The sequence below is a fragment of the Manis pentadactyla genome, chromosome 4 (assembly GCF_030020395.1).
Source record: "Manis pentadactyla isolate mManPen7 chromosome 4, mManPen7.hap1, whole genome shotgun sequence".
NCBI classification, from domain to species: Eukaryota; Metazoa; Chordata; class Mammalia; order Pholidota; family Manidae; genus Manis; species Manis pentadactyla.
In genome coordinates this window covers 17,320,913-17,348,118 of record NC_080022.1, presented here as the reverse complement: position 1 = coordinate 17,348,118, position 27,206 = coordinate 17,320,913, and the positions used below count along the sequence as shown (strand labels likewise).

Sequence of the window (27,206 nt, the reverse complement as noted above, 5' to 3'; positions counted from 1 at the left end):
AAACCAGTCAGCCCCCACCCACAAAATGGCGAACTCCCCGCTTCTCTTCCGGGTCCTCTGCTCCCGCCGGAGCCAGCCAAGGCCCAATCACCCCTCTACACCTTCCCGCCGGTGCCACCTAAGGTCCAATTATCTTCTGACCCACCCCTTCCTTGCTAACCTGTATAAATTGAGCCTGCAAACAATAACTGTGCCAGCTTGATCAGACATCCTGTCTTGCTGGTCGTTCTTTGTGTCCCTTGCTTGTTTCATTTCTGCAGGCGTCTCCGGCGACACCCCACGTTTGTCCCGCAGGCCGGGGCAGTCTGGCGCCCAACGTGAGGCTCGACGGGACTCCTGCTGAAACGTCTACTCGTAGCCCTGGCCAGGCATTCATTTGAGTCATCGCACGGGTTGTTTCCTGATGCCGACTCTGCATTGAGGATCACTGCGGCTCACCCGTCCATAATACAGATCCTCGGGAGGTGAGTAGACGAATCCCCCAAGCAAGATTCTTAAGTACCTCTTGTGAGTTCTCACCTTTAGTAACCTGATTAGTTCTATCGCTTTCCTCCAGTCTGCTGCCGCGATTTATTCCTTGTTTTGTCCTCTGGTTGTTCCTCTCTGAAACCTTTGTGCTTACTTTGGGCTAACGGTCGTTCACCTCGAAGGCATACATACCTAAGAGACTCTGACTACAGAGGCTCTGCCCTAAAGGGTCCGAGCAGGCGGATTATACCTGCCGGCCGTCCTACGTAAGTAAGGGCTTGTCTGAGCTGATGAGAGTGGCTCCAGTAGCTCAAGACATTGGTGTAATCGCGGCTCAGTTAGAGAGATTCAAAATTACATAGAGCAAAAGTTCCAGCCATCCTAATGGGGAACTCACTGAACTCGCACGAGGTATTTTTAAATGGACTCAAGGAGTCCCTCAGGACACGAGGTGTAAGGGTTAAGAAGAAAGATCTTAGACACTTTTTCTTCATACATGAAACTTGTCCTTGGTTCCCCTTGGAGGGCACTATCAGTTGTAAGCGTTGGGAAAGAGTTGGTGATGCCCTCCAAGATTTTTACCAGACCTTTGGCCCTGAAAAGGTCCCTGTCTCAGCATTCTCCTTTTGGAACCTTATCCATGATATCCTTCAAGTTCATTCACAAGACCCTGATATCAAAAATGTTATAGAAACAGGAGAAATAGCCCTTAGAGAAAACTCCCGACACCCTCTACCTGTCCTTCAATAACTGTAGATATCCCTGAAGATCCCGCTGTTTCTCTTGAAGAACCTTCTAAGCCCCAATCTGAACAAAATACTCCAGATCCCCAAGATAAACCTGAAAGTAAACCTGGCAAATCTAATTCCCCCAAAATCCCCTCCATTTACCCTACACTCACGTCCTTAAGACATCAAAACAATCATTTAAGCCCGGAAGATGAAGAGACATTAAGAGAACAAGCTGCTCATTATCATGATCATGAGAACCCCTGGCGTCTCACGGCGCCAGTCCTTTATAGTGCCACTAATGGACACCTTAAGCCTCCCCCATACAAACCTATTCCCCCCCAATGCGTCCCTATGTTTCAAATCCCTGCTCTAGAGTCTCCTCACAACCTCCCCCTTTTATCTGACCCCATCCGGCAAGCAAAAATTTCTCTAACCAAAGAAGTTTCTTCACTTAAAGAAATTTTGCTACAAAAACGTGAACATGTTCAGCTCATTAAAGAGATTAAAGCCCTTGAAGCCGAGCTAATATCATTGAGCCCCACGCAGCCTCCCTCACTCCCCAAAAAACCTATAAAGAATGCGAAACCAAAAAACCCAGTCCTTGCCTTTCCAGTCACCAGCGGCCGACCGCTCACCTGCGGTCGCCGCCCAGAAACACCCCCGGAGGTCATAGAAGAGAGCGAGGACGAAAACGCCCCAGACTCCCAAGACCCAGATACTCCAGACCAAGAGCAGAATTCCGAGGGAGAGCCTTCAGACAATGAAGAGCCTAAGAGTAATATAGAAAACCCAGCTAAAACCCAAAAATATCGCCGCTTAAACCTTAAACACCTAAAGGACTTAAAAGCAGCTGTTACCAGTTATGGCCCCACAGCTCCTTTCACCTTAGCCTTAATTGAAAGAAAGCCTGAGCGATCGGTGGCTGACCCCTAATGACTGGCTTTCCCTAGCTCGAGCTGCCCTGTCAGGAGGAGAGTATGTCTTGTGGCGTACTGACTTTGTAGAAAATTGCCGTGAGACTGCACAGCGCAATAGTGAAAGTAGAACTTCCGCGCTCATGGACAAGAGATAAACTACTCGGGCAAAGCCCTTATGAAACAAATGAGGCCCAAGCAGCCTTCCCCCCCTGGCCTTTTAGCTCAGGTCCAAAACGCAGCCTTAAAAGCCTGGCGGCGCCTTCCCTCTAAAGGCTCCGCTACTACTTCCCTAGCAAAAATCCGCCAAGGGCCTGACGAGCCCTACAGCGACTTCATTAGTCGCCTAACAGATGCTGCCGAGCGACTAGTTGGGGGAGGAGAAACAGAAAGTGCCTTTGTTAAACACCTGGCTTATGAAAATGCTAATCCGACCTGTCAAGAGACCATAAGACCTCACCGTTGTGGCAGTCTTTCTGATTATATTAAACTCTGTTCCGGGATAGGAACTTCACATACAATTGGACTGGCCATAGGAATGGCCCTAAAAGATATTAATAAGGATAGTAATAAACAAAAAACTTGTTTTAACTGCAAGCAGCCAGGACATTTTGCCCAACAATGTCCGACAGGGACTCAATCTCACCCGCCTCGTGCCCCCCCCAAAACTGTTTGCCCTGGATGCCGGCGCGGCTTACATTGGGCTAATGAGTGCCGCTCTAAGACGAATATTGAAGGCACACCCCTTCCACCACTCCAGGGAAACTCCCAGAGGGGCCAGCCCCTGGCCCCATCTCCAAGCACGAACCAAGGGGCTATCAGGTTCGTTCCCCCAGCTCAACAGCAGCAACTCCTCCCTGCGCAGACATCAGCTCCCTCTCCTGTGCCACCCCGGGAAGTGCAGGATTGGACCTCTGTTCCACCACCAACACAATATTAATACCTGACCAAGGTGTCCAGCTGCTCCCCACAGAAACTTCCAGACCCTTACCTTCTGGCACCTTTGGTCTAATTTTAGGACGAGGGAGCTCTGCATTAGTTGGCCTCCATATTATATCAGGAGTTATTGACAATGATTATACAGGACAAATTACCCTCCTAGCCTCTGCTCCTATAGGTCCAATATATCAAAAGGGAAACGAATAGCCCAACTACTACTCCCATTAGATTCAACACATAAAAGTTATAAAAATTTCAGATTAAATGCTGCCTTTGGCTCCTCTGATGCTTATTGGGTACAACAAATCACCACCAAAAGGCCATTATTAACCCTACAACTAGATGGCAAGTCCTTTGAAGGACTAGTTGATACAGGAGCAGATGCTACAGTAATATCAGCTCAACAGTGGCCTCCTAGTTGGCCCTGTAGTATAACTAACCCATCTCAAAGGCATTGGTCAATCCACAAACCCCAAGCAAAGTTCTAAGATCTTAACCTGGAGAGATAAGGAAGGGAATTCAGGACAAGTCCAACCTTACATAGTAGCTGGATTACCCATTAACTTATGGGGATGTGACATTTTATCCCAATTAAAACTTGTCATGGCTAGCCCGAATGATGTTATTGCCCAACAAATGCTTAACCAAACCAAGGTTATTTGCCCGGCCAGGGCCTAGGAAAAAATAGTCAAGGCATAAAAGAACCCCTTATTGTCATACCCAAAACTGATCGTTCAGGATTAGGGAGTAAAAATTTTCCATGATGGCCATTGACTTTCCTGTACCCCACGCAGATAAAATAAAATGGAAATCTGACTCTCCTGTCTGGGTAGATCAATGGCCTTTAAATCAAGAAAAGCTTACAGCAGCTGCCAAGTTAGTACAGGAACAATTAACTGCTGGACATTTAGAACCCACCATCTCTCCTTGGAACACTCCTATATTTGTAATTAAAGAGAAATCAGGAGCATGGGGGCTCCTCCAGGACCTCAGAGAAATCAACAAAACCATGTTCTCAATGGGGGCCCTTCAACCCGGTCTCCCCTCTCCCATAGCCATCCCAGCTAATTATTTTAAGATCATCATTGATCTTAAAGATTGTTTCTTTACTATCCCTCTCCATCCCCAAGATAGAGAACGCTTTGCGTTTAGTATTCCTGTCACCAATTTCAAAGGGCCAATGCATCCTACCAGTGGAAAGTCCTCCCTCAAGGTATGGCGAACAGCCCCACACTGTCAAAAATTTGTAGCTCAAGCCGTAGATCCCCTCAGACCCCGATGGCCTTCCACCTATATCATTCATTATATGGATAATATCCTCCTGGCTGGGGCATCCAACTCTGAAGTCCTGAAATGTAGTCAAGAATTGACCACCCGTCTCACCTCTTTCGGTCTCCAAATTGCTCCAGACAAAGTTCAATTAACAGATCCCTATTACTACCTTGGCTTTGAACTAACTTCCAACAAAATCACTACCCAGAAGATTCAGTTAAAAACATCACACTTACAAACATTGAATGATTTCCAAAAATTCTTGGGAGACATTAATTGGCTCAGACCCTATCTTAAATTAACTACTGGAGAGTTAAAACCCCTTTTTGATATACTGCAAGGAGACTCTAATCCCCTATCCCCTCGGAAATTGTCCATTGAGGCAAAGGAAACCTTAAACATTATTGAAACAGCTATACAACAACAACAGATTACATTCTTATCCTATGACAGGCCCTTCGCTCTCATCTGTAATACACAACACACCCCTACTGGAGTTTTATGGCAAGATAATCCTTTATTGTGGATCCATTTGCCCTCTTCCCCACCTAAAGTCCTTATCACATACCCTTCATTAGTTGCAAAGATCATAAAAGCAGGCAGAGAAAAAAGCCGCCAACATTTTGGCAGAGATCCTGATCAGCTCATCATCCCTTACACAAAAGAGCAAACAGATTGGCTTTCCCAAAATGTAGATGATTGGATTATATTCCTTGCTTCTTTCCAAGGTAAAGTCGATAATCACTATCCCTCACATAAACTCCTCCAATTCTCACGACTACATCCCTTTATTTTCCCAAAAAGAACCTCATCCACTCCTTTGGAAAAATGCTTCTTTAGTTTTCTCAGATGGCTCCTCCTCTGGCATTGCTGCCTATGTTATTGGCTCACAGAGTTACAGCATCCAATCACCCTTTAAATCCGCCCAACTCGTAGAATTATTTGCTATTTTACAAGTTTTTAAAATGCTGAGCCAAATCCCTTTTAATCTGTATACCGACAGTGCCTACATAGCATATTCAGTTCCTATTCTAGAAACCGTTCCTCACATTAAACCCTCTACCAACGCCGTTTCCCTCTTTCAACAACTCCAAACCTATATATTACTCAGACAAGCCCCTTTCTATATTGGACATCTGCGAGCCCACACCGACCTCCCTAGTTCCCTCTCCCAAGGCAATGCCCTTGCATATAAAAACACCCGCTTCACGTATTCTATTATGACCAATGCAGTCACCAAAGCTAGTCAATACCATGCTCTTCATCATGTGAATGCTCACACTCTTCGACTTTTATTTAAACTCACCAGAGAACAAGCTAGGCAAATTGTTAAAAACTGTCCGGGATGTGTTACCTCACTGCCCCTTCCTCATTTAGGAGTTAATCCGAGAGGCCTACTCCCTAATGAAATCTGGCAAATGGATGTCACTCATATTTCTGAATTTGGTGCTCTTAAGTATACTCATGTGACTATTGATACTTACAGTAGTTTTATATTTGCCACTCTCCACAGTGGTGAAGCCACCAAAAATGTTATAGCCCATGTTCTTCAATGCATTACTGTTATTGGTAAACCTCAAATCATTAAAACAGACAATGGACCGGGATACACTTCACAAGCATTTCAAAATTTTTGCCATCAATTTCAAATTAAACACATCACAGGTATCCCCTACAACCCCCAAGGACAGGGAATAGTCGAACGAGCTCATCAAACATTAAAAGGTACAATCAATAAACTTAAAACCAACACTGTGTACCCCGTAAAAGGCTCTCCAAAGAACCTCCTTAATCATGCCTTGTTTACACTTAATTTTCTACAATTAGATAATCACGGTAAGTCTGCAGCAGATAGGTTGTGGCACCTCGAAACCAAAACAAAATTTGCAGAAGTTTTATGGAAAGATCCACTTACCTTTAAGTGGCACAGTCCTGACCCAGTTCTTATCTGGGGCAGAGGCCACGCCTGTGTATATGATATACAGGGAAACGGACCTCGATGGTTACCTGAACGCCTTGTTAAACCCATCAATACCCCTGTGAAGCAAAATAATAATAACCCAATACATTCCAGAGAGGAAAATCCTCCCTGAGAACTGTCTTTCTTTGCTTTTCAGAAAGAAAAACATTCATCATCATCAGACAAGGTAAACCCACCCAACCTTCATTAACACAGTCTCAGACCTGCAGCCAACAACCTCGCCTACCTACTTTTGCCATCATGTCTGTTATCCATTCCTTTATCGCTACTGTAATAGTCCCTGTCGTCCTTGGAGGACTAGGACCCTCTATCACTAAGGATGAAGCCCTCAAACAGTTGTATGGAAATCCTTGTGATTGTAAGGGAGGAATAATGGATTTTGAACCCACTCTGGGGGGACATAAGCAAGTAACATCTCAGGGGATCAAGCACTTAGCTGGACCCCAAATGTCTGCTGAACAAACCGTAGATTGCCAAGACAAAATAGCATACCTCACAGCAGATATCTCTGCAGGCGGATTTTCATCCGGATTAGGATGGAAGCCCCTTTCTTGGAAATGTGTAAAAACGCCCAAGATCATACCTACAATTAATGGTAAACCAGGACCTTGTCCCAACCCCTGCCCCAAAGTCACTGCACTGCACTCTACCTGTTACCACAGTGTCCAACAGTGCACCGGTACCGATGGCAAACAATATCTCACAACTATCTTACAAAGGAGTTCTACTGGTTCTTTTGGAGGCGAGCATGATGATAGCAACCTACGAGGACATTCTAAATATGCACAGGCTCCTTGCCATGGTGAGGTGGGCAAAAACATTTGCTGGCCACCACAAGCACCTATTCATATATCTGATGGCGGTGGTCCCACAGATAGAATAAGGGAAGCTCAAGTAAAAATAGGATAGAAGATCTAATTAAAAAGCAATTCCCTCCCATAGAATATCACCCCCTAGCCCTGCCTAAATCCCGTGGCATAGATCTTGACACTCAAACTGCTGATACTCTGCTAGCCACCCATAGCGCACTAAACAGTACCAACCCCAGCCTTGCTGAAAATTGCTGGCTATGCATGACCCTTGGTACGCCTATGCCCCTTGCAATCCCCACTAACGCTACCAATGACGCTACCAATATACTGCCCAAGCAAAACTGTACTCTTAACTTGCCTTTTAGAGTGCAGCCTATAGGATTTAATACATCCCTATGCATACAAAAGCGACCCCAAAATAATAGTGATGATATAGACGTAGGATTTGCCTCTTTCACAGATTGCTTTCAAGTTGATAATTACACCTCTGCTCTTTGCCCTGCTGCTGGACAAATCTTTATATGTGGAGGAAACCTGGCCTTCAGCCGCCCTACCCACAAACTGGACTGGGCTATGTGTGCAGGCCAGCATTCTCCCAGATATTGATATTATCCCAGGAGAAGAACCTGTCCCCGTACCCAGCTTTGAGTTTATAGCAGGACACCCACGCTCTAAAAGAGCCATCCAGTTTATCCCACTTCTAGTTGGCCTTGGAATTACCACCGCGGTAGCTACAGGAACAGTAGGAGCAGGAATAGCCGTTCATTCCTATCATAAATTATCCAACCAATTAATGATGTTGATGCCCTCTCTAGAACGATTACTGACCTCCAAGACCAAATAGACTCTCTAGCAGAAGTAGTTTTACAAAACCGTAGAGGCCTAGACCTCCTCACGGCAGAACAAGGAGGTATTTGTTTAGCTTTACAGGAGAAATGCTGCTTCTACGCTAACAAATCAGGCATCGTCCAGGACAAGATAAAAACCCTCCAAGACGACCTCAAGAAAAGAAGAAAAGAGTTGCATGACAATCCCCTTTGGACTGGATTAAATGGACTTCTCCCTTACCTTCTCCCCATTTTAGCCCCGCTCCTAGGATTGCTATTAATACTATCTTTTGGCCCCTGGGCTTTTAAGAGACAACGTTAATCAAACAGCAAGTTGATTCTTTAATAGCAAAACCTATTCAAGTGCACTATCATCGCCTTGAACTTATAGACCAAGGTTTTGATTCAGCTGCACTAACTTATGTGCAGTTTAAAGCCTACGACTGAGCTACATCAAGGCTATTTCGCCCTGTTCCTTGACACAAATCTCAGGCGACTAGACGGGTAGTCAATGATGGGTAAATAAGAGGATATACCTGGAAAATACAGGGCAAGACGTAAGACCTCTGATCAAAAGGGCCGATGTAATGCTGGGGCAAGCTCCCTTAAAAGATACCAGGCCGACTCACAAGAGGCAAGCTCCTGGGAACACTGGCCAGGTATAAGACCTAAAAAACCTAAGACAGGCACTGTCTTCCCAGAGATAAGTAGCTCAAAGTAATACTCCCATCCCTTCTAATAAACAGAAAAGGAGGAGATGTTGGAGACTGTCTAGGCCTCACTGCTGGTGCAAAAACAGAAGCAAATACTTTACTTCCTCTTACAGATCTAATTTTCCGAATCTAGAGTTTCGTCCCCACCCACAAAATGGCGAACTCCCCGCTTCTCTTCCGGGTCCTCTGCTCCCGCCGGTGCCAGCCAAGGCCGCCCAATCACCCCTCTACACCTTCCCGCCGGCGCCACCTAAGGTCCAATTATCTTCTGACCCACCCCTTCCTTGCTAACCTGTATAAATTGAGCCTGCAAATAAACTGTGCCAGCTAGATCAGACATCCTGTCTTGCTGGTCGTTCTTTGTGTCCCTTGCTTGTTTCATTTCTGCAGGCGTCTCTGGCGACACCCCATGTTTGTCCCGCAGGCCGGGGCACAGATGAAAGCTGTAAGAAGACATCTTTTTCCAGGAGCAGCAAAGGAAGTGTGGTGTGTGTGTGTGCACGTGCATGCATGCGTGTGTGGTGTCCTAAGGGAGTAGTCCCAGGGAAGGCTGAAGGCAGTGTCCCAGCGGAGTCTTCCCCAGGTAGTGCATCCCTTGAGGCAAGCTACTAGGCACCAGGCAGGGTCCTTGCAGGTGCTGGGGAAGCATTTGTTGGATAAGTGACCATGAGCTTGCAGCTTAGCTGATCTGCTGTCCATTGTGACGATACTCATGATTGTTATTGTACTATGCGGTCACGAGGCACAGAAGGAAAAATCTCACCAGTGTGAAAGTAATCAGCATTCCTTTGACCCAGACATAGGACCAGCTAAGCTACTTGAGCCCTTCTTATTTTGCCAGCATCTTTCATCAGGGTCCAAGTCAGAAGTTTTTCCCTAGGACCAATCCACAAGTTTCACCCACTAGAAAGTCAAAATACAGGGAGAGGGAAATTGTAGAGGGAGAGCTCCATGCTACTTATTCAGCACTATCACTTGCTTACTGGTAACCTTGGACAAGTTCCTCCTGCCCTTTGTCTTAGTTTCCTACTCTGTAAAATGGGGATAATGAAAGTACCTACCTTTGAGAGCAATCTGTGAGTTATGTAATGGGCTTAGAAGAGTACCTACACAAGTACCGTCCCACGCCAAGTCCCCATCTCAGGGACAGTGGTGGTGATCAGCTGTGTAAATTGATTCATGTTCGTACCCCTTTAATAGGAATAGTTGTATGTATTCACCAAAAAATCTGTTTAGGAGTTTTCAGACTTTTATGGGTTTTTAAACCTTTTGGGAATGTGATGACAGCTACAGACCATTGTGTATCTGATAGGGCACACCCTTCCCTGCAAGGTACATTGTTCCTGCAGCTACACTTGTACTCTGTGGGTGTTGGTGGACCTCCACAGCTCACAGAAACCCTGGCCCATCTACCTGGGCACTCCAGGTTACTTCGCCCATCCTGCCAGCTGTGCTGGTTGTGCACTGCCCAACTCTAGGGGGCGCCATGATGTAGACTACAATTCACTGTCCTGGAGATGTGCAGCAATGGAGCATTGTGAGCTTCTGATCTGGACTGGGGCTATCCAGCTCTCTCTCAAGGGAATTTAAGAGTTGAGATTCTAAGATTAGTCTCTGCTGGGGGGCTTAACCTAAGGTTATGCAAACAAAGAGCATTCTGCCCTGTGCTGCCTTTGGTTCTTGGGTACTTTCCAGTTCTTTGTAGGACCCTTGGATAGGAAACATCTTGCACAACTCAAGGCCACAGGATCATGGACCTCACGGTCTAGCAAGGGGTGGGAGGGGAGCTTTATACACATGTGCACACACAGGAGGGGAGGTCAAGGAAAACAAATGAAACATAAGGGGAAGCACAGGGACTGATGTTAAGGGCACCAAGCCATCTCACAGCACCTGGGAGGGCTTCCTAAGGCAGTGACATCTGTGGCATCTGAGTCACGGGATGAACAGGAGATGGCCGGGCAAAAAACTGGAAGGGCAATGCAGCCAAAAACAGTCTGTACATGAGCAGAAAGGTGGCAGTCTGGTGGCCTCAGAACTGGGTGGAGGTTGGCTTTCTTCTCCTGAGAGGCAGAATTGAAAAGACAGGTGGCCAGGTCAGGATGGGGCTTGTGGCCACGCAAAGGAGCATGGACTCTGTCCTAAGGGTGAGGAGGAGCCCCTTCTGGGTCCATTTCCCTTCAGCAATCCTCATTTTCACTTCTAGTCTCTGGTGTCATCTCACCCCATGACGTGAAACGTGAATTCTCCAGAGCCTGGAATCTGCCTCCGGAACAGGCCGTGGGGTGGCAGAGGCAGCAGAGACGTTGACAGATGAACCTGGGTTCTGATTTTGCTTCTGCCACTCACTGGTCTTGTAGCTTTGGGCAACAGTAAGATATAGGTAATAATACCTACGTGACCCAGCAAATATTCACTGCATGCCTACTATGGACTGGATGTGGGGACAATAACTAACACTCATTGAACTAAGACATACTATGGAGCAGGCACTATTGCCAAATCCTTTGCATCCATCATCTCATTTCATCATTTCTATAACCGCAGTGAGGGAGGTACCATTATTCCTCAGTTTTACAGATGAGGAAACTGAGGCCCACAGAGATTAAGCTATTTACCCAAGGTAGATAGCAAAGCCAGGATTCAAACCCAGGCAGTTTGGCTCCAAAGGCTGGGCACATAACCTGTTTTCCCACAAAGTCCTAATCAGGGTGAAGAAGTGCTTGCTCTCATAGACCTTAACATTTGAATAGAGGGAGCAACAATAGACAATAGACAAATAAGAAAAGCAGCACATTAAAAGGTCTAAGTGTTAGATAGGATAAAATAGAGCATGGTAAGGTGATTCAGAGTGTGGGGGAGAGGCAGGTGATTGCAGTTTTAAATGGGATGGTCAGGATAAGCATCATAAAGGTAGTGAGAGCTGAGCTAAGATTTGAAAAAAAGTGAGGGAGTTGGACTCACGTTTATGGACATCAGAGGGAAGAGCATTCTAGGCAGGGGGAATAGCCAGTGCAAAGGTCCTGAGGCAGGGGTGTGCCTAGTATCTTCAAGGGACAAGGAAGTCAGTGTGACTAGAGCAGAGGTGGGGAACAAGGTGAAGAGCAAAAGTAAATGTGGGCAAAGGGAGATAGATTATGTGGGGGATTGCAGGCCCTGCGAGGACTTGGCTTTTAGTCTGAGTGAAATGAGCCATTAGAGAGTTCTGAGGAGTGAAATTACATGATCTGACAAGAAATTTTAAAGGATCACTGTGGCTCTGTTGAGAACAGACTGTACAGAAGCAAAGGTAGAAGCAGAAAGACCAGTTAGAATGCTCCAGAAATAGTCCAGGCAAGAGGTGATGGGGGCTTGGATCGAGTGAGTGGTGGTTAGTTGATGAGGAATAGTGGATTTGGATTCTATCTGGGAAGTAGAACCAACAGATTTCCTGATACGCGGGGAAGGAGTTTTCAGGAGGGGAATCAGGAGTTCAGCTTCGGACATATTAAGTTCAAGATGCCCTATTAGACTTTCAGGTGGGAGTGTCAAGGAGGCCATTGGATATGGGAGTCTGGAGTTGAGGGGAGAGGTCCGGGCTGGAGTTCTAAGTTTGGGAATCAGCAGGATCTAAGTGGTATTTAATCTCATGGGACTGGATGAGATCGTCAAGGGAGTGAGCACAGAGGTAGCAGAGCAGAAGACCGAGGACTGGGGTCTTCAGTGTTAAGAAATCAGAAAGGACAGAAGAACCAACAAGGTGGTCAAGGAGCCACAAGTGAGGGAGGAAGAAAATCAGGCCAGTTTGGTGTCCTGGGGGCCAAGTGAAGAAGGTGTAGCATGGAAGGAGCACAAAGAAACTTCTGGAAGGCTAAGCAGTGTGAGAAGTGACGACTGATGTTGGGGTCAGCAACATGGGGGGCACTGGTGACCTCAACAGCAGTTTCAGTGGCCAGCAGGTGCAAAAGCCTGATCCGAGGGAGTTTAAGAGAAGAGTGGCGTGCAGGCATCCCCCTCCTTTTCCAGCTTCTATCGCAGGACAGAGCATGCCTTCAGGGCCTCTCCGAGCTCACTTCTCACCCTCCCCACTGCTCAATCCAGCAAAATCCTGGATTCTCTTCTCCACACATGGCAGTCTGCCTGTGACTCGCAATCAAGCACAATACTCCAGTGACACTGGTAAACAAATTGTCCAAGCAGCTGCTCCTGACTCTGTACCGTGGCATCCAGAAATGAAGAGAAGCTATCTTAACAGGTTCTATTTAGAAAGTTATGGCACCCGAAGAGAGTATTTGCATTAGGTACCTCAAACACTGGAATCCTTACATTTTTCTCCTCTACTTTAACCCAATAAAAACCTGATCTTGGGCATGATGTGATATCAAATATCTATAGATTGCTTAAAGATTACCCAAGCCTGGAAATTTAGGGAAAATTTCAACATAATCGAATTGTTCACATAAACACATAAACAAAAGCAACAGGTTATTTTACTGAAAAGAAAGATATTAGAGCAGAGGAATAGGATACTGTGAATTTAGTGGGGACGTGCCAATGACTTCTTCTGCAAAAGGGAACAGAGAAATGGGGCAGTAGCTGAAGGAGAAGTCAGGTCAAGAGGAGTTATTTTATTATGGGAGATGTTCCAGCATGGATCCCTGCTGATGGGAGTGGACTCTTCTGTACTGTCTGTCTTCCTTGTCTTTCCTTGCTCATTCTGTCCCCAGTTCCCTCAAACCCTCAGCTAAGCTGCCCCTTCTTCTCTGAAGCCTCCCCAGCTTCCCTGAATCAGATGCTGAAAGGGCTCACTTCTCCTCCCCATCCCTAATTCCCATCATACCTCTTCGAGTGCATTTGCATCTCATGATTATTTGAGCACAAGTTCCTTGAGAACTGTTCCATATCTTGCCTGTCTCCTCGTTTTCCACTCAGGAATACACCTAGAACAGCCTGATAAATGTTTGTTGATTGAACAAGCAACTTTGTATATGCTGGTCCAGGAACCTAGAAACAGCCATTCTATAAGTAGTATGTCTCAAACTCACCCCCTTGAAATAGTTCTAGTAAAGTGAATGTTTACATGAGGGGAAATAACTTGAAGCAACTGGAAATTTGCCTGAAGGCACATGTTTTCTCTGAAAATTCCCAAAAATTTTGTAACTTATTCTGATATAGCTGTGGGGAGCTCTTATTCCCAAATAATACTGTAAATGATTTACCATTTGTTATTCAGTTTTCTCCCAAAAGTCTTGAAATATAAGTTATGTTCAGAAAGGGGCCCACCATCAGTAGTACATGTCTCTCAGTATGAATACCTAATATAGGATTTGATGTTGAAGTACTTGCTTTACAAAATAATAAGGAGTTTGTTAGCCTGCAAGATATTATGACAGTATTCTGCCTCTGGTGGGTGGCATGTTTTAATTTTAGGAGAGAATATGTGGACCATTTATATCTACTTAATTTACAAGAGGCAATATTTTCTAGTTAGGTAGCATACTTTGGTGATTAATAATGAAACAAAACAAAAATTTAAAAAGGCCTTACAGTCACTCAGATCCAGGTTAGAACCTTGGTTATATTACTTGTTCATTCTGACTTTATACAAATTATCCTCTCTAAGCTTCAGTTTTCCCACCTATAACACAGAATTGAGAAGAATAATGTTACCTGCTTCTGGGGGCTATTGTGGGTATTGAGTGATCTAGTATTGCTTGTTTAGCCCTCAGCACTGTGACTGGTACGTAGTAAATGTTCAGTAAATAAATAAGTGGGCCAGAGACCCAGACCAAAAACAGGTGATTACAGTCCACAGTGAGATGTGCTGTGGCAGGGGATACCATCCTGTAGAAGACCCTAGAAGGAGAAGGACATCTGGGAAGGCTTCCTGGAGGCATTGATATGTAATCTGTCCAGTTGAAAGGAGGTAGGGGAGTGTTAAGGCAGAGGGAAGAGTAGTGAGAGGACACAGATCATGGCAGGGAGGGAGTGGTAAGAGATAAAGCTGCAAATAGCGGGAGCAATATGATCATAAAGGACCAGGTAACCATAAAAAAGTTTGTCTTTCATCCAGAGAGCAATGGGAACCATTGAAGAGTTCTAAGCAGGGGAATGACCGATCACATATACAAGACTGGGGACAGGGAGACCAATGAGGATGTAAGAGGTGGCATGCCCTTAACTCGGGTTGGCCTGAAGGGAGAAGGTGGCCGTGCTATGAGACAGGTAGGAGGTAGTGATAATCCTTGGTGACTGAGTGGAGACTGGTGGAAGGAGATGAGGAGGGTAATCCCCCATGGGTGCACGGTGAAGACAGGAACAGAGGAGTTGAGGCTGGGGCAGGACACAGGGGATGAGTTCAGTTTTGCACATAAACACTTTTAGGTGTTTGTGAGACAACAACATGAAACTGTCCCATAGGCAGTTGGATACATAGATCTTTTTTTTTTTTTTTAAGACTTTACTTTTGTAGAGCAGTTTTGGGTTTACAACAAAACTGAAAGGCAGGTACAGAGATTTCCCAATACCACCTGTCCCACACATGTATAGCCTCCCTCATTATCAATATCGCTTACAAGAATGGCACTTTTTTTTTAACTTACATCATAATCACCAAAAATCCATAGTTTACCTTACAGTTCACTGTTGGTGTTATACACTCTGTGCATTTGGACAAATGTAGAAGGACATCCATCCATCATCATAATATCATACAGAGTATTTTTGCTGCCCTAAAACTCCTCTGTTCTTTGCCTGGTCATATTTCCCCTAACCATCCCCACAACCCTGCAACCACTGATCTTTTTGTTGTAGTTTTGCCTTTTCCAGAATATCATGTAGTTGGAATCATACAATAGGTAACCTTTCAGATTGGCTTCTTTCACTTAGTAATATGTATTTAAGGTTATGCCATGTCTTTTCACAGATTGACAGCTCATTTCTTTGTAGTGGTGAATCATATTCCATTGTCTAGATATACCACTGTTTATCCATTCAGCTGCTGAAGGACGTCTTGGTTGCTTCCAATTTTTGACAATTATGAATAAAGCTATTATAAACACCCATGTGTGTTTTTATACGGACATATCTGGGTAAATACCAAGGAGCACAATTGTTGAATTATATGGCAACAGTATGTTTATTTATTTATTTTTGATTTTTATTTTTTTAATGGATAAATAAATTTTAATATACTTTTGCAACAGAATAGCAAAAAGCAGCAAAATAAATGAGCTACAGCTACATGTATGAACCTGATTAAATTCACAAGCAGTGTTTAGCAAGATAGGCAAGACGCTGAAGAATACAAACAGTGGTTTCATTTAGAGTTCAAACAGTGCAAAGCTAAACAATATATTGCTTGGGGATGCACACCTTTGTGAAGGGAATTATAAATATAAAACAGATAGTTATTTTTGGTAGGTATATTATAGGAACTAGTATTTCTAAAGGAATTAGATTGGGGAAGGACACATAGCTTAAAACCTATTGGCAGCATTCTGGTTCTTAAACAGGATCAGAGATACCCTGATTATGTTTATAATCATACTTTATGTATTGATGTATATTTTATGTATGCTCTTTTGTCTGTATGAAGTATTGCACAATAAAAAATGATCCAAGGTTATTTCTATCCTGAAAGTTTTTCATAGAGGATTGCATCATGATGGACCTTTCATTTGACTTAACTGAAAAATATAGCCCTAAATACTGAAAAAGTTGATAAACTCTTGGCTGTCCCATCAGGCACCTCATTGGTAGTGGGTACCTTTACAGTATGTTTATTTTTGTAAGAAACCACCAAACTGTCTTCCAAAGTAGTGTACCATTTTGTATTCTCACTGGCCATGGATAAGAATTCCTGTTGCTCCACGTCTTCACCAGCATTTGGTGTTGTCAATGTTCTTGATTTTGCCCATCCTAATAAATGTGTAGTGGTCTCTCATTGTTTAATTCATATTTTCCTTATGATATATGTCTTTATTTGCCATCTGTCTATCTTCTTTGGGGCGATGTCTGTTCAGGTCTGTGGCCCATTTTTTAACCAGTTGTTTGCTTGTTGAGTTCTAAGAGTTCCTTGTATATTTTGAATAAGAGTCCTTTATCAAATGTATTTTTTCAAATATATTCTCTTCGTCTGTGGCTTGTCTTTTCATTCTCTTGATGGTGTTTTTTTTTTCTTTTTGGTATCATTAATATACACTTACATGAACAACACTGTGGTTACTAGATTCCCCCCATTATCAAGACCTCACTACATACCCCATTACACTCACTGTCCATCAGCATAGTAAGATGCTATAGAATCACTACTTGTCTTTTCTGTGTTGAACTGCCTTCCCTGTGCCCCTGCTGCCCCTGCTGCCCCTGCTACATTATGTGTGCTATTCATAATGCCCCTTTTTCCCCCTTATCCCTCCCTTCCCACCCATTCTCCCCAGTCCCTTTCCCTTTGGTAACTGTTAGTCCATTCTTGGGTTCTGTGATTCTGCTGCTGTTTTGTTCCTTCAGTTTTTGCTTTGTTCTTATACTCCACAGATGAGTGAAGTCATTTCATACTTGTCTTTCTCCACTTGGCTTATTTCACTGAGCATAATACCCTCTAGCTCCATCCATACTGTTGCAAATGGTAGGATTTGTTTTCTTCTTATGGCTGAATAATATTCCATTGTGTATATGTACCACACCTTCTTTATCCATTCATCTACTGATGGACACTTAGGTTGCTTCCATTTCTTGGCTATTGTAAATAGTGCTGCAATAAACATAGGGGTGCATATCTCTTTTTCAAACTGGGTTGCTGCATTTTAGGGTAAATTTCTAGGACTGGAATTCCTGGGTCAAATGCTATTTCTATTTTGAGTTTTTTGAGGAACCTCCATACTGCTCTCCACAATGGTTGAACTAGTTTACATTTCCACCAGCAGTGCAGGAGGGTTCCCCTTTCTCCACATCCTCACTAATATTTGTTGTTGTTTGTCTTTTGGATGTTGGCCATTCTAACTGGTGTGAGGTGATATCTCATTGTGGTTTTAATTTGCATTTCTCTGATGATTAGCGATGTGGAGCATCTTTTCATTTGCCTGTTGGCCATCTGAATTTCTTCTTTGGAGAAGTTTCTGTTCAAATCCTCTGCCCATCTTTTAATTGGCTTATTTGCTTTTTGTTTGTTGAGGTGCATGAGCTCTTTGTATATTTTGGATGTCAACCCCTTATCGGATACATCATTTATGAATATATTCTCCCATACTATAGGATGCCTTTTTGTTCTACTGATGGTGTCCTTTGCTGTACAGAAGCTTTTAAGTTTGATATAGTCCCATTTGTTCATTTTTTCTTTTGTTTCTCTTGCCCAGGGAGATATGTTCATGAAGAAGTTGTGCATGTTTATATTCAAGAGAGTTTTGCCTATATTTTCTTCTAAGAGTTTTGTGGTTTCATGACTTACATTCAGGTCTTTGATCCATTTCGTGTTTACTTTTGTGTATGGAGTTAGACAGTAATCCAGTTTCATTCTCTTGCATGTATCTGTCCAGTTTTGCCAACACCAGCTGTTGAAGAGGCTGTCATTTCCCCATTGTATATCCATGACTCCTTTATCGTATATTAATTGACCATGTATGCTTGGCTTAATATCTGGACTCTATTCTGTTCCACTGGTCTGTGGGTCTTGTGCCAGTACCAAATTGCCTTGATTACTGTGGCTTTGTAGTAGAGCTTGAAGTTGGGAAGCGAGATCCCTCCTGCTTTATTCTTCCTTCTCAGGATTGCTTTGGCTATTCAGGGTCTTTTGTGGTTCCCTATGAATTTTAGAACTATTTGTTCCAGTTCATTGAAGAATGCTGTCAGTATTTTGATAGGGATTGCATTGAATCTGTAGATTGCTTTGGGCAGGATGGACATTTTAATAATATTAATTCTTCCTACCCAAGAGCATGGGATGGGTCTTTCACTTCCTTGGTTAGGTTTATTCCTAGGTATTTTATTCTTTTTTATGCAATTGTGAGTGGAATTGTTTTCCTGATTTCTCTTTCTGCTAATGCAACAGATTTCTATGCATTAATTTTGTATGCTGCAACTTTGCTGAATTCAGATATTAATTCTAGAAGTTTGGGAGTGGATTCTTTAGGGTTTTTTATGTACAATATTATGTCATCTGCAAACAGTGACAGTTTGACTTCTTCCTTACCAATCTGGATGCCTTCTATTTCTTTGTGTTGTCTGAATGCTGTGGCTAGGACCTCCAGTACTATGTTGAATAAAAGCGGGGAGAGTGGGCATCCTTGTCTTGTTCCCTATCTTAGAGGAAAAGCTTTCAGCTTCTCACTGTTAAGTATGATGTTGGCTGTGCATTTGTCATATGGATACATAGATCTTAAACCAGAGAAGGGTCCAGGCTGGAGACAGAGACGACTTGGAGGATGAAGTAGTCTCAATAATGGTCCCCAAAGATATCCAGGTGATATTCCCTGGAACCTGTAAATGTTATCTCATAAGACAAAAGGAATTTTGCCAATGTGATTAAGGATCTTGGGATAAAGATTATCAAGGGTAATCTGGGGGACCCCTAAATGTAATCACAAAGACAGAGGCCAAAGGAGATTTGACTGCAGAAAAGAAGGCAATAAGATACAAAAGCTAGATGCCCTTGAATGAAGGTAGAGGAGAATGGTCACAGGCAAGGAAACAGATGTTCCCTAGAGGGAGTGCAGCCCTGCTGATACCTTCATTCCAGTCCAGTGAAATTCACTTCAGACTTCTAACCTCCGGACTGGGAGAGAATAAATGTGTGTTGTTTAAGCCACCAAATTTGCAGGAATTTGTTACAGCAGCAATAGGAAACTAATACAGACAACATATACATTAATGGTGGGGTTGGATGTAGGTATCCAGGGAGCCTGAATAGAGTGAGAACAGAGGGAATGGCAGAAAGCTCCCAATGACCCCAGCATTTAAGATACATACAGAAGAATTTCTCAGAAAGGGCACTGTGAAGGGAGCAGCCAGAGAGGGTGGATGACCACCAAGGAAAATGGCTGTCCCAGAATTCAAGGGAAATGTTATTTCAAGGAGGGAATGGTTAACAGTGCAAAGTGTTCCTAGACTGAAGCAAGAAAAGTGCCTGCTGTGTTTTAAGAGGAGATCCTAGTTGACTTTGAAATAACTCTTTGGAGTAGTTAGAGCTGAAAACAGACTGGAGGGAGTTGAAGGGTGACTGAGGAGTGAACCAGAGTGTATTTCATAGCATTTTTAAAAATTAAGGTATCATTTATGTACACTCTTATGAAGGTTCCACATAAAAAACATTGTGGTTATTACATTCACCCATGTTATCAAGTCCCCCCACACTCCATTGAAGTCACTGTCAATGTAGCAAGATGCCACAGAGTCACGACTTGTCTTCTCTTCACAGCATATTTGTCCTGTCTTCTCCACCAGATTGTATGCATTTTTTCAAATTTTAATTCTATTATACAAGTCGTATTATTCCTATTATCATCAGCTGGTAGTATTTTAGTGTTTATCTTTTCAGGGTTTTTTTTTTTCCCTATGCAAACTATATAATCCTCTCAATCACCTTTAGGGTAGAATACCATTAGGCCATTTTAAGAAGAGGAAATTCAGGCTAGAAAAGCAAGTGATTTACCCAGCGGCACACAGCTGTCAACAGCAGCACCAGGACTGGAACTTGGATCTAACTCCAAAGCAAATGTTCTTCACCGCGGTACTTGCCTGATTTTTCTACCTGAAGGACTCTTCAGAGCACTCGGGCTCCAGAATTAAACCGAAGTGCATTTCTATCCTGAACCCATCCCAAGGATATAGGTGGTTCCCTAGAGGCAGAGGCTCCTGGTGGGGGTAAGTAGTGGAAGTCTTTAGCCTGGTAGGAATCGTGAAGGAGGTTGAGGAGTTAAAGGCACCAGACTGAGCACAGCAAGACTGGATAAATGGATGAGAGGGCCAGGTGAGGGCGAGCGAGTTAGGGCCTATCGGGGACACGCACGCGTCAGGTTCTTCCAACCAAGCGGGCATCTGATCTCCCGTTTTACAGAGAAGGAAACTGAGGTTCCATGAAGGGACGTGTTTCTCGCATATCACTCGGCTACCTAGGGGCGCCTAGCCGCACGGACCCCGCAGGCCGGGCTCGCGGCTGAGGGCGGAGCCAAGGACCCGGGACGTTTGCCCAGGAGAGGCGCTGAGCCCAGGCGAGAAGCTGGGTGTGAGCGGCTAGGGATCGGTGGGGCAATCAGGGGCGGAGTGGGGCACCGAGACCCGCAGGGCTTGGGGCATGTAAGTGGGGAGGGGTGAGGAGAGGTTGGAGGGACGAGGTCTTAGGCGTTGGAAACGAATCGGTAGGAGAGGAAGATACTAGGCACATACAGGAGGGGCACGGGGATGGCGAACTGAGGCCGTGGGAGGGGGGGGAACTTGGGAGGCCAGGGAGCCGGAAGAGCAGGGAAGAAGCCACGGAGCGGCGGAGAGGGAGACGGAGCGGGGAGACTGCAGGGGCTGCCAGGAGCCGCGGTGCGAGGCTTGGGGCGGGCCCGAGGAGCCCGGGGCGGGGCAGGCGCAGGGGCGGGGCAGAGTTAGGGGAGGAGCTCTCGGGGGCTGTGCTACTTGGGGGCGTGGCCAGGGCGGGCAGAGAGCCAGGGGCGGAGTTCCCAGAGGTCGCGGGCTGGGAGGACTAGGGGCGGGGCCGAGGAGCGGTCAGGAGTCAGGGGCGGAGCTCTCAGGGGCTGGGCGGCCTCGGGGCGGGGCTGAAGAGTCCGGCGAGGGGCCGGGGACCCGCTGCCAGGTTGAGGACGGGAAGGAGGCTGGAAGGCCGGGGGCGGGGCCGAAAGGCGGGATGGGTCAGGAAGCTCGGGCCTCAGGGGACTAGAGGGGACGCGGCGTCTCAGGGCGAGGACTACCGGGGGCGGGGCGGCGCGGAGGGGGCGGGGCGGCGCGGAGGGGGCGGGGCGTGCGGAGGCCCGGAGGGCGCGTGCAGCGGGAGGTGAGGCTGTCCCAGCGCGGTGCAGCGAGCGCCCCCGGCGCCCCTCTCTGGCAGTCCTCACGCCCCAGCCCCACGCCCGCCATGCCCGAGCAGCTCAGCGTCGCCGAATTCCTGGCCGTCACGGCAGAGGACCTTAGCTCCCCAACCGGGGCCACCGCCTTCGCCGCCAAGATGCCCCGGTGCCGAGGGGCCGCACTGGCACGGGAGGAGGTGAGGGAACCGAGGCGGTAGGGGTCAGGGGTCTGGTCGGGGCCTTCGCCTTGACCTTCACAGGCGTGAGTGGACCTGCGATGGCGCACCTCCCTAGATTTGTGAGAACTGAGTGCATCTCAAACATCTGTGTCCTCACTTTCGAGGTCGGGGTAGGGCGCAAGGGATCGTTTGTGGGGGGCCTCAAAGTCACCCCGATGACACACTGTACAGGTCGGAGAACATACCTCCAATGCTCTTCGTGACCCGTCCCGTCGTACGTGTGTTTGCTCGGCACCTCACTTCGTCTGCTTGGGTTTCCATCTTCGGAGCCCCACGAGTTTGCCCCACAAGTCACTCCCCTTCTGGCAGGCGTTCGTTCCTCAGTCCTGAACTTCTCCCCGGCTTCAGGGAGGCCCCCTACCCCCTGGCTGCTGGTTCTGGGATTTGGCCGGCGCCTGTGGAATGAATGCGAATGAGAAGGCGCCAGGAGCTGGGGTTCACCTTGGCCAGGCTGTTGGCAAGTTTATAGTCTCCTCTCCCCTCCCCTCTCCTCTTTGTCTTTCCCAGCAGCGAGTCCCAGGCCTTTTCTTTTGCCCTTGCAGGCTGCCCCACCCCATTCCCATGCGCACTGGAGTTCATTCCTCCTCTCCCGACCTGCTGCACTTTCCAGGGCCGCTCTGCAGGAAATATTCTAGAGTAGACACTCCTCAGCTTTGGGCCAACATGTGTTTTTGTAGCTTATTTTCAGAGGATGTTCTGAATTTGGGTGGCTTTTTGGACCTCAGCATCGGCTCTCATCTTTCATCCTTCATCTTAAGAGTTTTGAGCACACACTGTGTGACAGATACAAAGCTCAGTAGTTCCTAATACCCTAGGCCAATGTTTTGGAAAATATTTCCTTCTCTCCCTTTACAGGCTTTCTGTGTGTATGGCTTTGTAGGGGTGCTAGAGATGACAGGAAGAGCATTGAAGACCTGTGTTCAAATTCTGGCTCTGCAGTTTTCCAGCTGTGAGCTTGGATCTGTTCCTGATCTGTTCAAGCCCCACTTTTGGCATCTGTAAAATGGGTATAATGTTTACCTCATAGATCTATGGTATTACATGAGGCAATGTGGTAAAGCATGCATCTTGATAAGTGGAATGATTATCAGATTAATTGACAGACCTCCTTAGTCAGTGACTGGGTCTCCTTTGTCCTCATTTCCCTCACAGACTTTAGCCTAGTGCTTTGCACATAGTAGGGACACATGTTTTCATTAAAATAGACCGCCAGTTACCTTTGACTTCCTTCCTTGGGCAGAACCAGTAGCTTGGAATCTACCACCTATCAGTGTAGTTTGAATTTTACTGTGGAGGCTCACAGGGATATTGCCACAGAGCTTCATCATGAGATCAGAGAGCTTCCTGAAGTTTGTCTTCATCGCCTCACATCAGAAGAGATCAGTGCCTTTGGCTTCTTTGGGGCCTTCACGGTTCACCCTCCTCTCTGAGTTGTTCATTAAATTGTTAAATCAGGGCAGGAGCAGGAGAAAGAGCTGTACTGTGAACCCTTCTCCAGGGACAGAAATGCCCGTTTTATGTGCTTGCATCTGGCCTTGCTTGGATTGGTGTGTGTCAGCACTTGTGTGTACCTGGGGTAGGGAGCCCTTGGAATGCATCTGGAGGATGCAGCAGGTACTGGTCAGAGTTCAGCTTTGCCCCATCTCAAACCAGACAAAACTCAGCCTGCTTTGCCTTCAGGACTTCAGTTTAATGCACGCAAGCGCTCGTTAGTTGCAGCAGAAAGGCTTGTGGCACCCAAACACAGCTTTTCTCTTTAGTAGTCCAGTGCCCAAAAAGTTAGACTCTGACCTTTGAATTGAACTTTTCTGAAGTTTCCTGTTTGGTTTTGCATTCATGTTTATATTTACATGTAGTTTGATGCTGGCATCCTCCCTCCCACCCCCTCACCCCCAGTTCTGGGCATGACTAACCCACACCCAGGCTTGAAGCTCTGTTTGGCTGAATCAGAATACAACTGGTTCTTAAAGCAAGTCTTCCAGCCCCAGCTGGTTTCCTGGGAGTAACTAGGGACTCTGTCCTGGGACTTGGAGCCCTCTTTTGCAAGTCCTACTAGGATGGACCCTGGGCAGGTTCATAGGAGACTAGAATGTCAGCACTGAGAGATCCTTTAAGGTAGAGATCACCTAGGAACACTCTCATTTAAGAGGGGAAAACTGTCCAGAGAGTGCAAGGGACTTGTGCAAGCTTCCAGAGCTGAGTAGTGGAAGAACTGGTATTTCCACACAGATGTTCTAGCGCCTTCTAAAGTCCAACTGCCCATCCTCCCTATGTGACTGACTTCTGTGAACCTCAGTTATTTCACACTTAAAATGGGTCTAATAATCCCTCCTTGTTTACCCCTCTAGACTGTTAAAGTTTTTTGTTTTTAAATTGTGAAACACTGTACAAACACGAGGGAGTATTAAGACATCCTGTGAAACCACCTTCTTCCTGTCCTGGGCCCCTTTACATCCATCATCTCATTGATATTCACAATAGCACAGGTGAAAATGGGCCTAGAGAGGTTAAGGTAGTTGCCTTGTGTCACACAGTGAGTGTGTTTGACTCAAAGGCCTGTGCTCTCTCCAGTTCTCTATGTCATCTCTGTGCTAGGCACCAAGCATATAAAGATGCTGCTCTGGTTTGCTGGCCAGTCAGGGAGATGTAGCCTATCTTAGGGAGATAAGTAGGAACCCCAAGAGTCAGTCCTGAGTTCCCAGAGAAAGGTATACAAGTCAGTGCCTTGAGAGGCCAGTGGAGCTGGGTAGGGAGAGAGCAGTGAGGACTGGTACAGTCAAGGAGAGCTTCTGGAGGAGGTGACACTTCCAGATAGGTCTTGAAGGATGGAAGAACCCCATTAAGTGGAAAGGACAAGTGAGTGAATTTGGAAACTGGTGGAAAGAGCATATTCAGGAACCAAGTAAGCCATTTTTGACCAGTGGTAAGAATTCATGCTCTGTCATGTGTCTCTTAACTACTATACCAGTGAGCTTATATGTCCAAGAAGGTCTTGGATAAAGCAGTTCACCACAAATAGGAATCTTCAAAGGCTTGTATTTTATGTATATTTTCTGAGATTTAATGACATTTTAATTGCTCAAAGAACATAATTTTTAATTAAAAACATTTAAGAACAGAAAAGGCTGAAGTCACCTCTGACTGTCTCACAGTCCCTATATTCTCCCCAGAAGTAAATGTGGAAATACGCGTGCTTCCCAGTGTATGTCCTCAGAGAAAATAGATTATCAGTTCACGGGTGGTGATTAGGAAGAATGTTTACCTAATTGGTATCATGTCCTATAATGAAAAGTCTTAAATGTTATTGGAGTCAAATTTATCTTTTCTTTTTTGTCTTTGCTTTTTTGAATCTTGTTTTTAGAAAGAATTTCTTTCTTAATCCATAATAGTCTTCTGAATGTTACATTCTGCTTCGTCAAAAATAATAACATTTTGGTGGTACAAAAAATAATAAAAATTACATAATCTTAGAGATGGTTTGTTTGCAAGAAACATAAACCCTCTCAAGCTTCTTCATATGGAAGGGAAATTTGTTGTAAGGAGTAGAGGTGCCTTATGAGACTGAAGGGCAATAAATAGCAGTAGACCTCAGCAGGACTTGAGGCCTGCAAGTGGTCAGGAAGCACAAAGGCAGCTGCTTCATCATTCTCGCTCTCACCCTGTTTCTTTCTGCATGTCTGAACCCTTGCCAACACACAAGCCCCAAAGGGTATCACACAGTCTTCTGGGGAACACGGGCAGCTTCAGTCCCACATTCACGTGACATCACTGGTCCAGCATCTAAAGGTACCCAAGCCAGTCTTGTGTCCTACTTCCCAGTTCCTGGCAGGAGGTTGGTAGCCCAGCACAACTTCTGGATTGATTCCAGGAGCTGGATCTCCACCCCTGATTTCATCAGCAAAGGTCAAGGAGGGATGGATTGAAGCAGGGTAAACATAGTCACAGAGACCTACGCTGTGGGAGGGATGCTTCTCAGAGAAGAGGGGCAAGGCCTGGAAAGTCCCTGAAGTTTCCCCAGCAGTTCTTCTTTGTTTGGCATGGTCTAGCCTCCAGGGAGAGGCAATGTACTCATCCTGTTTTTGCCTACCTGGTTATCCAGGTATCGATGAACCCCAGTTCAGAAAGCTCAGGTGTAGGAAATTAAAAAGATGGATTGGAGAGGTAAGGGGGTACAGCACTTGGAGTGCCTTGAATGCCAATTAGGCATTTGGGCTTTTTACTGGATAGCGGGGAGCAGTGGACTCAATCATGTTGTTCAAGGAATGGGTGAGGCTGGCCCTGCCGAGGCACCCAGCACCCAGCATAGTGCCTGGGGACTGCTCCATGCTAGGTTCTGTATTAGGCCCTGGGTAGACACACTGCTCATTAAGAGAGATGCAGTCTTTGCTCCACTGAGCTTACAGTCTTCTGGGGAAAACAGCTGCAAACAGGTAAACAAACAAGTCAGTAAGTGCACGCTGTGTAAGTGCCATGAAGGCTTATCCTCGTGGTCAAGGCCTTCCTTGAGGATTGTTCCCAGGTCCTCATTGTTTGCATGCCAGCCTTGCTCCCTAGCAGTCTCATCCACACCCATGACTTCAGTCCTCTCCTGTCTTTAGGTGATTCACACATTTGTACCTCCAGCCCAGACCCTCACGTCCAACTCCTCACTTGGCTATTTCACTGAGACACCTCAACATGTCCAAAACAATGTTCATCAGTCCCCACAGGCTGGCCCTTCCAGTGTTCCCTTCTCAGTGAGTGGTACCTCCCTCTCTTCTGTTACACAAGCCAAATGCCTCACACCTCCATGTGCACTCTTGCTCACCAAGGGTCATCACTTTACCTTCTAAGCATCTCTGCAGTCCACCCACTTCGCTGTATCCCTGCCCTACTCCAAGCCACCATCACCTCTCACCTGGAACACTTACTTAAGCGTCCTCCTAACTTCTCTCTCAGCTTTTTCTCTGTACCTCTCCCGAATAGTCCTGTACCTCTCTCTTTTGCAGCACACATCGTAGATAGATTTTATATTTATTTGTATAATTTTATTAAAATATGGTTTCTCACTAGATTTTAACTCCATGAGAATAGAATCTAATCTCACTCCTGTATCCCTCGTATTTAGCATAAAACTATAGTAGGCACCCTGAAAATGTTGTTTGAATAAAAAATAAATAAAAGAAGAATATTTAAAAGGAACATTGATAGAGAATAATGGTGGGGGTGGGGTGCTCCACATGGAGGGAACAGCTTAGACAAAGATCCTGAGGCAGTAAAGAACCTAAAGTATTTGTGACATTGGAAGGAGGCCAGAGGGACAGAAGCATAGTGCTGGGCAAATG

General features: G+C 45.6%; 1 protein-coding gene and 1 long non-coding RNA gene across 12 annotated transcripts in view; both read left to right on the top strand.

Moving 5' to 3' along the window:
* The first annotated feature begins 297 nt into the window (after positions 1-297).
* Positions 298-9,022, top strand: LOC130683319 (uncharacterized). Its single transcript, XR_008996923.1, has 3 exons — positions 298-464; positions 6,442-6,471; positions 8,040-9,022. It is a non-coding gene; the product is annotated as an uncharacterized LOC130683319 (long non-coding RNA).
* Positions 9,023-21,578: 12,556 nt separating this feature from the next.
* The window catches only part of ASAP3 (ArfGAP with SH3 domain, ankyrin repeat and PH domain 3), a 49,036-nt gene continuing 43,408 nt past the window's right edge, over positions 21,579-27,206 (top strand). For 5 of the 11 annotated variants that reach the window (XR_005030683.2, XR_005030684.2, XM_036914664.2 and 2 more), the window contains exon 1: positions 21,579-21,840. Coding sequence is in view for 9 of the 11 variants with exons in the window: in XM_036914664.2 (XP_036770559.2) it covers positions 21,712-21,840 (129 nt within the window). In the remaining 2 variants the exon portion in view is untranslated. The remainder of the gene's footprint in view (positions 21,841-27,206) is intronic. The other 6 variants (XM_036914666.2, XM_036914665.2, XM_036914669.2 and 3 more) reach the window with 2 other exon arrangements.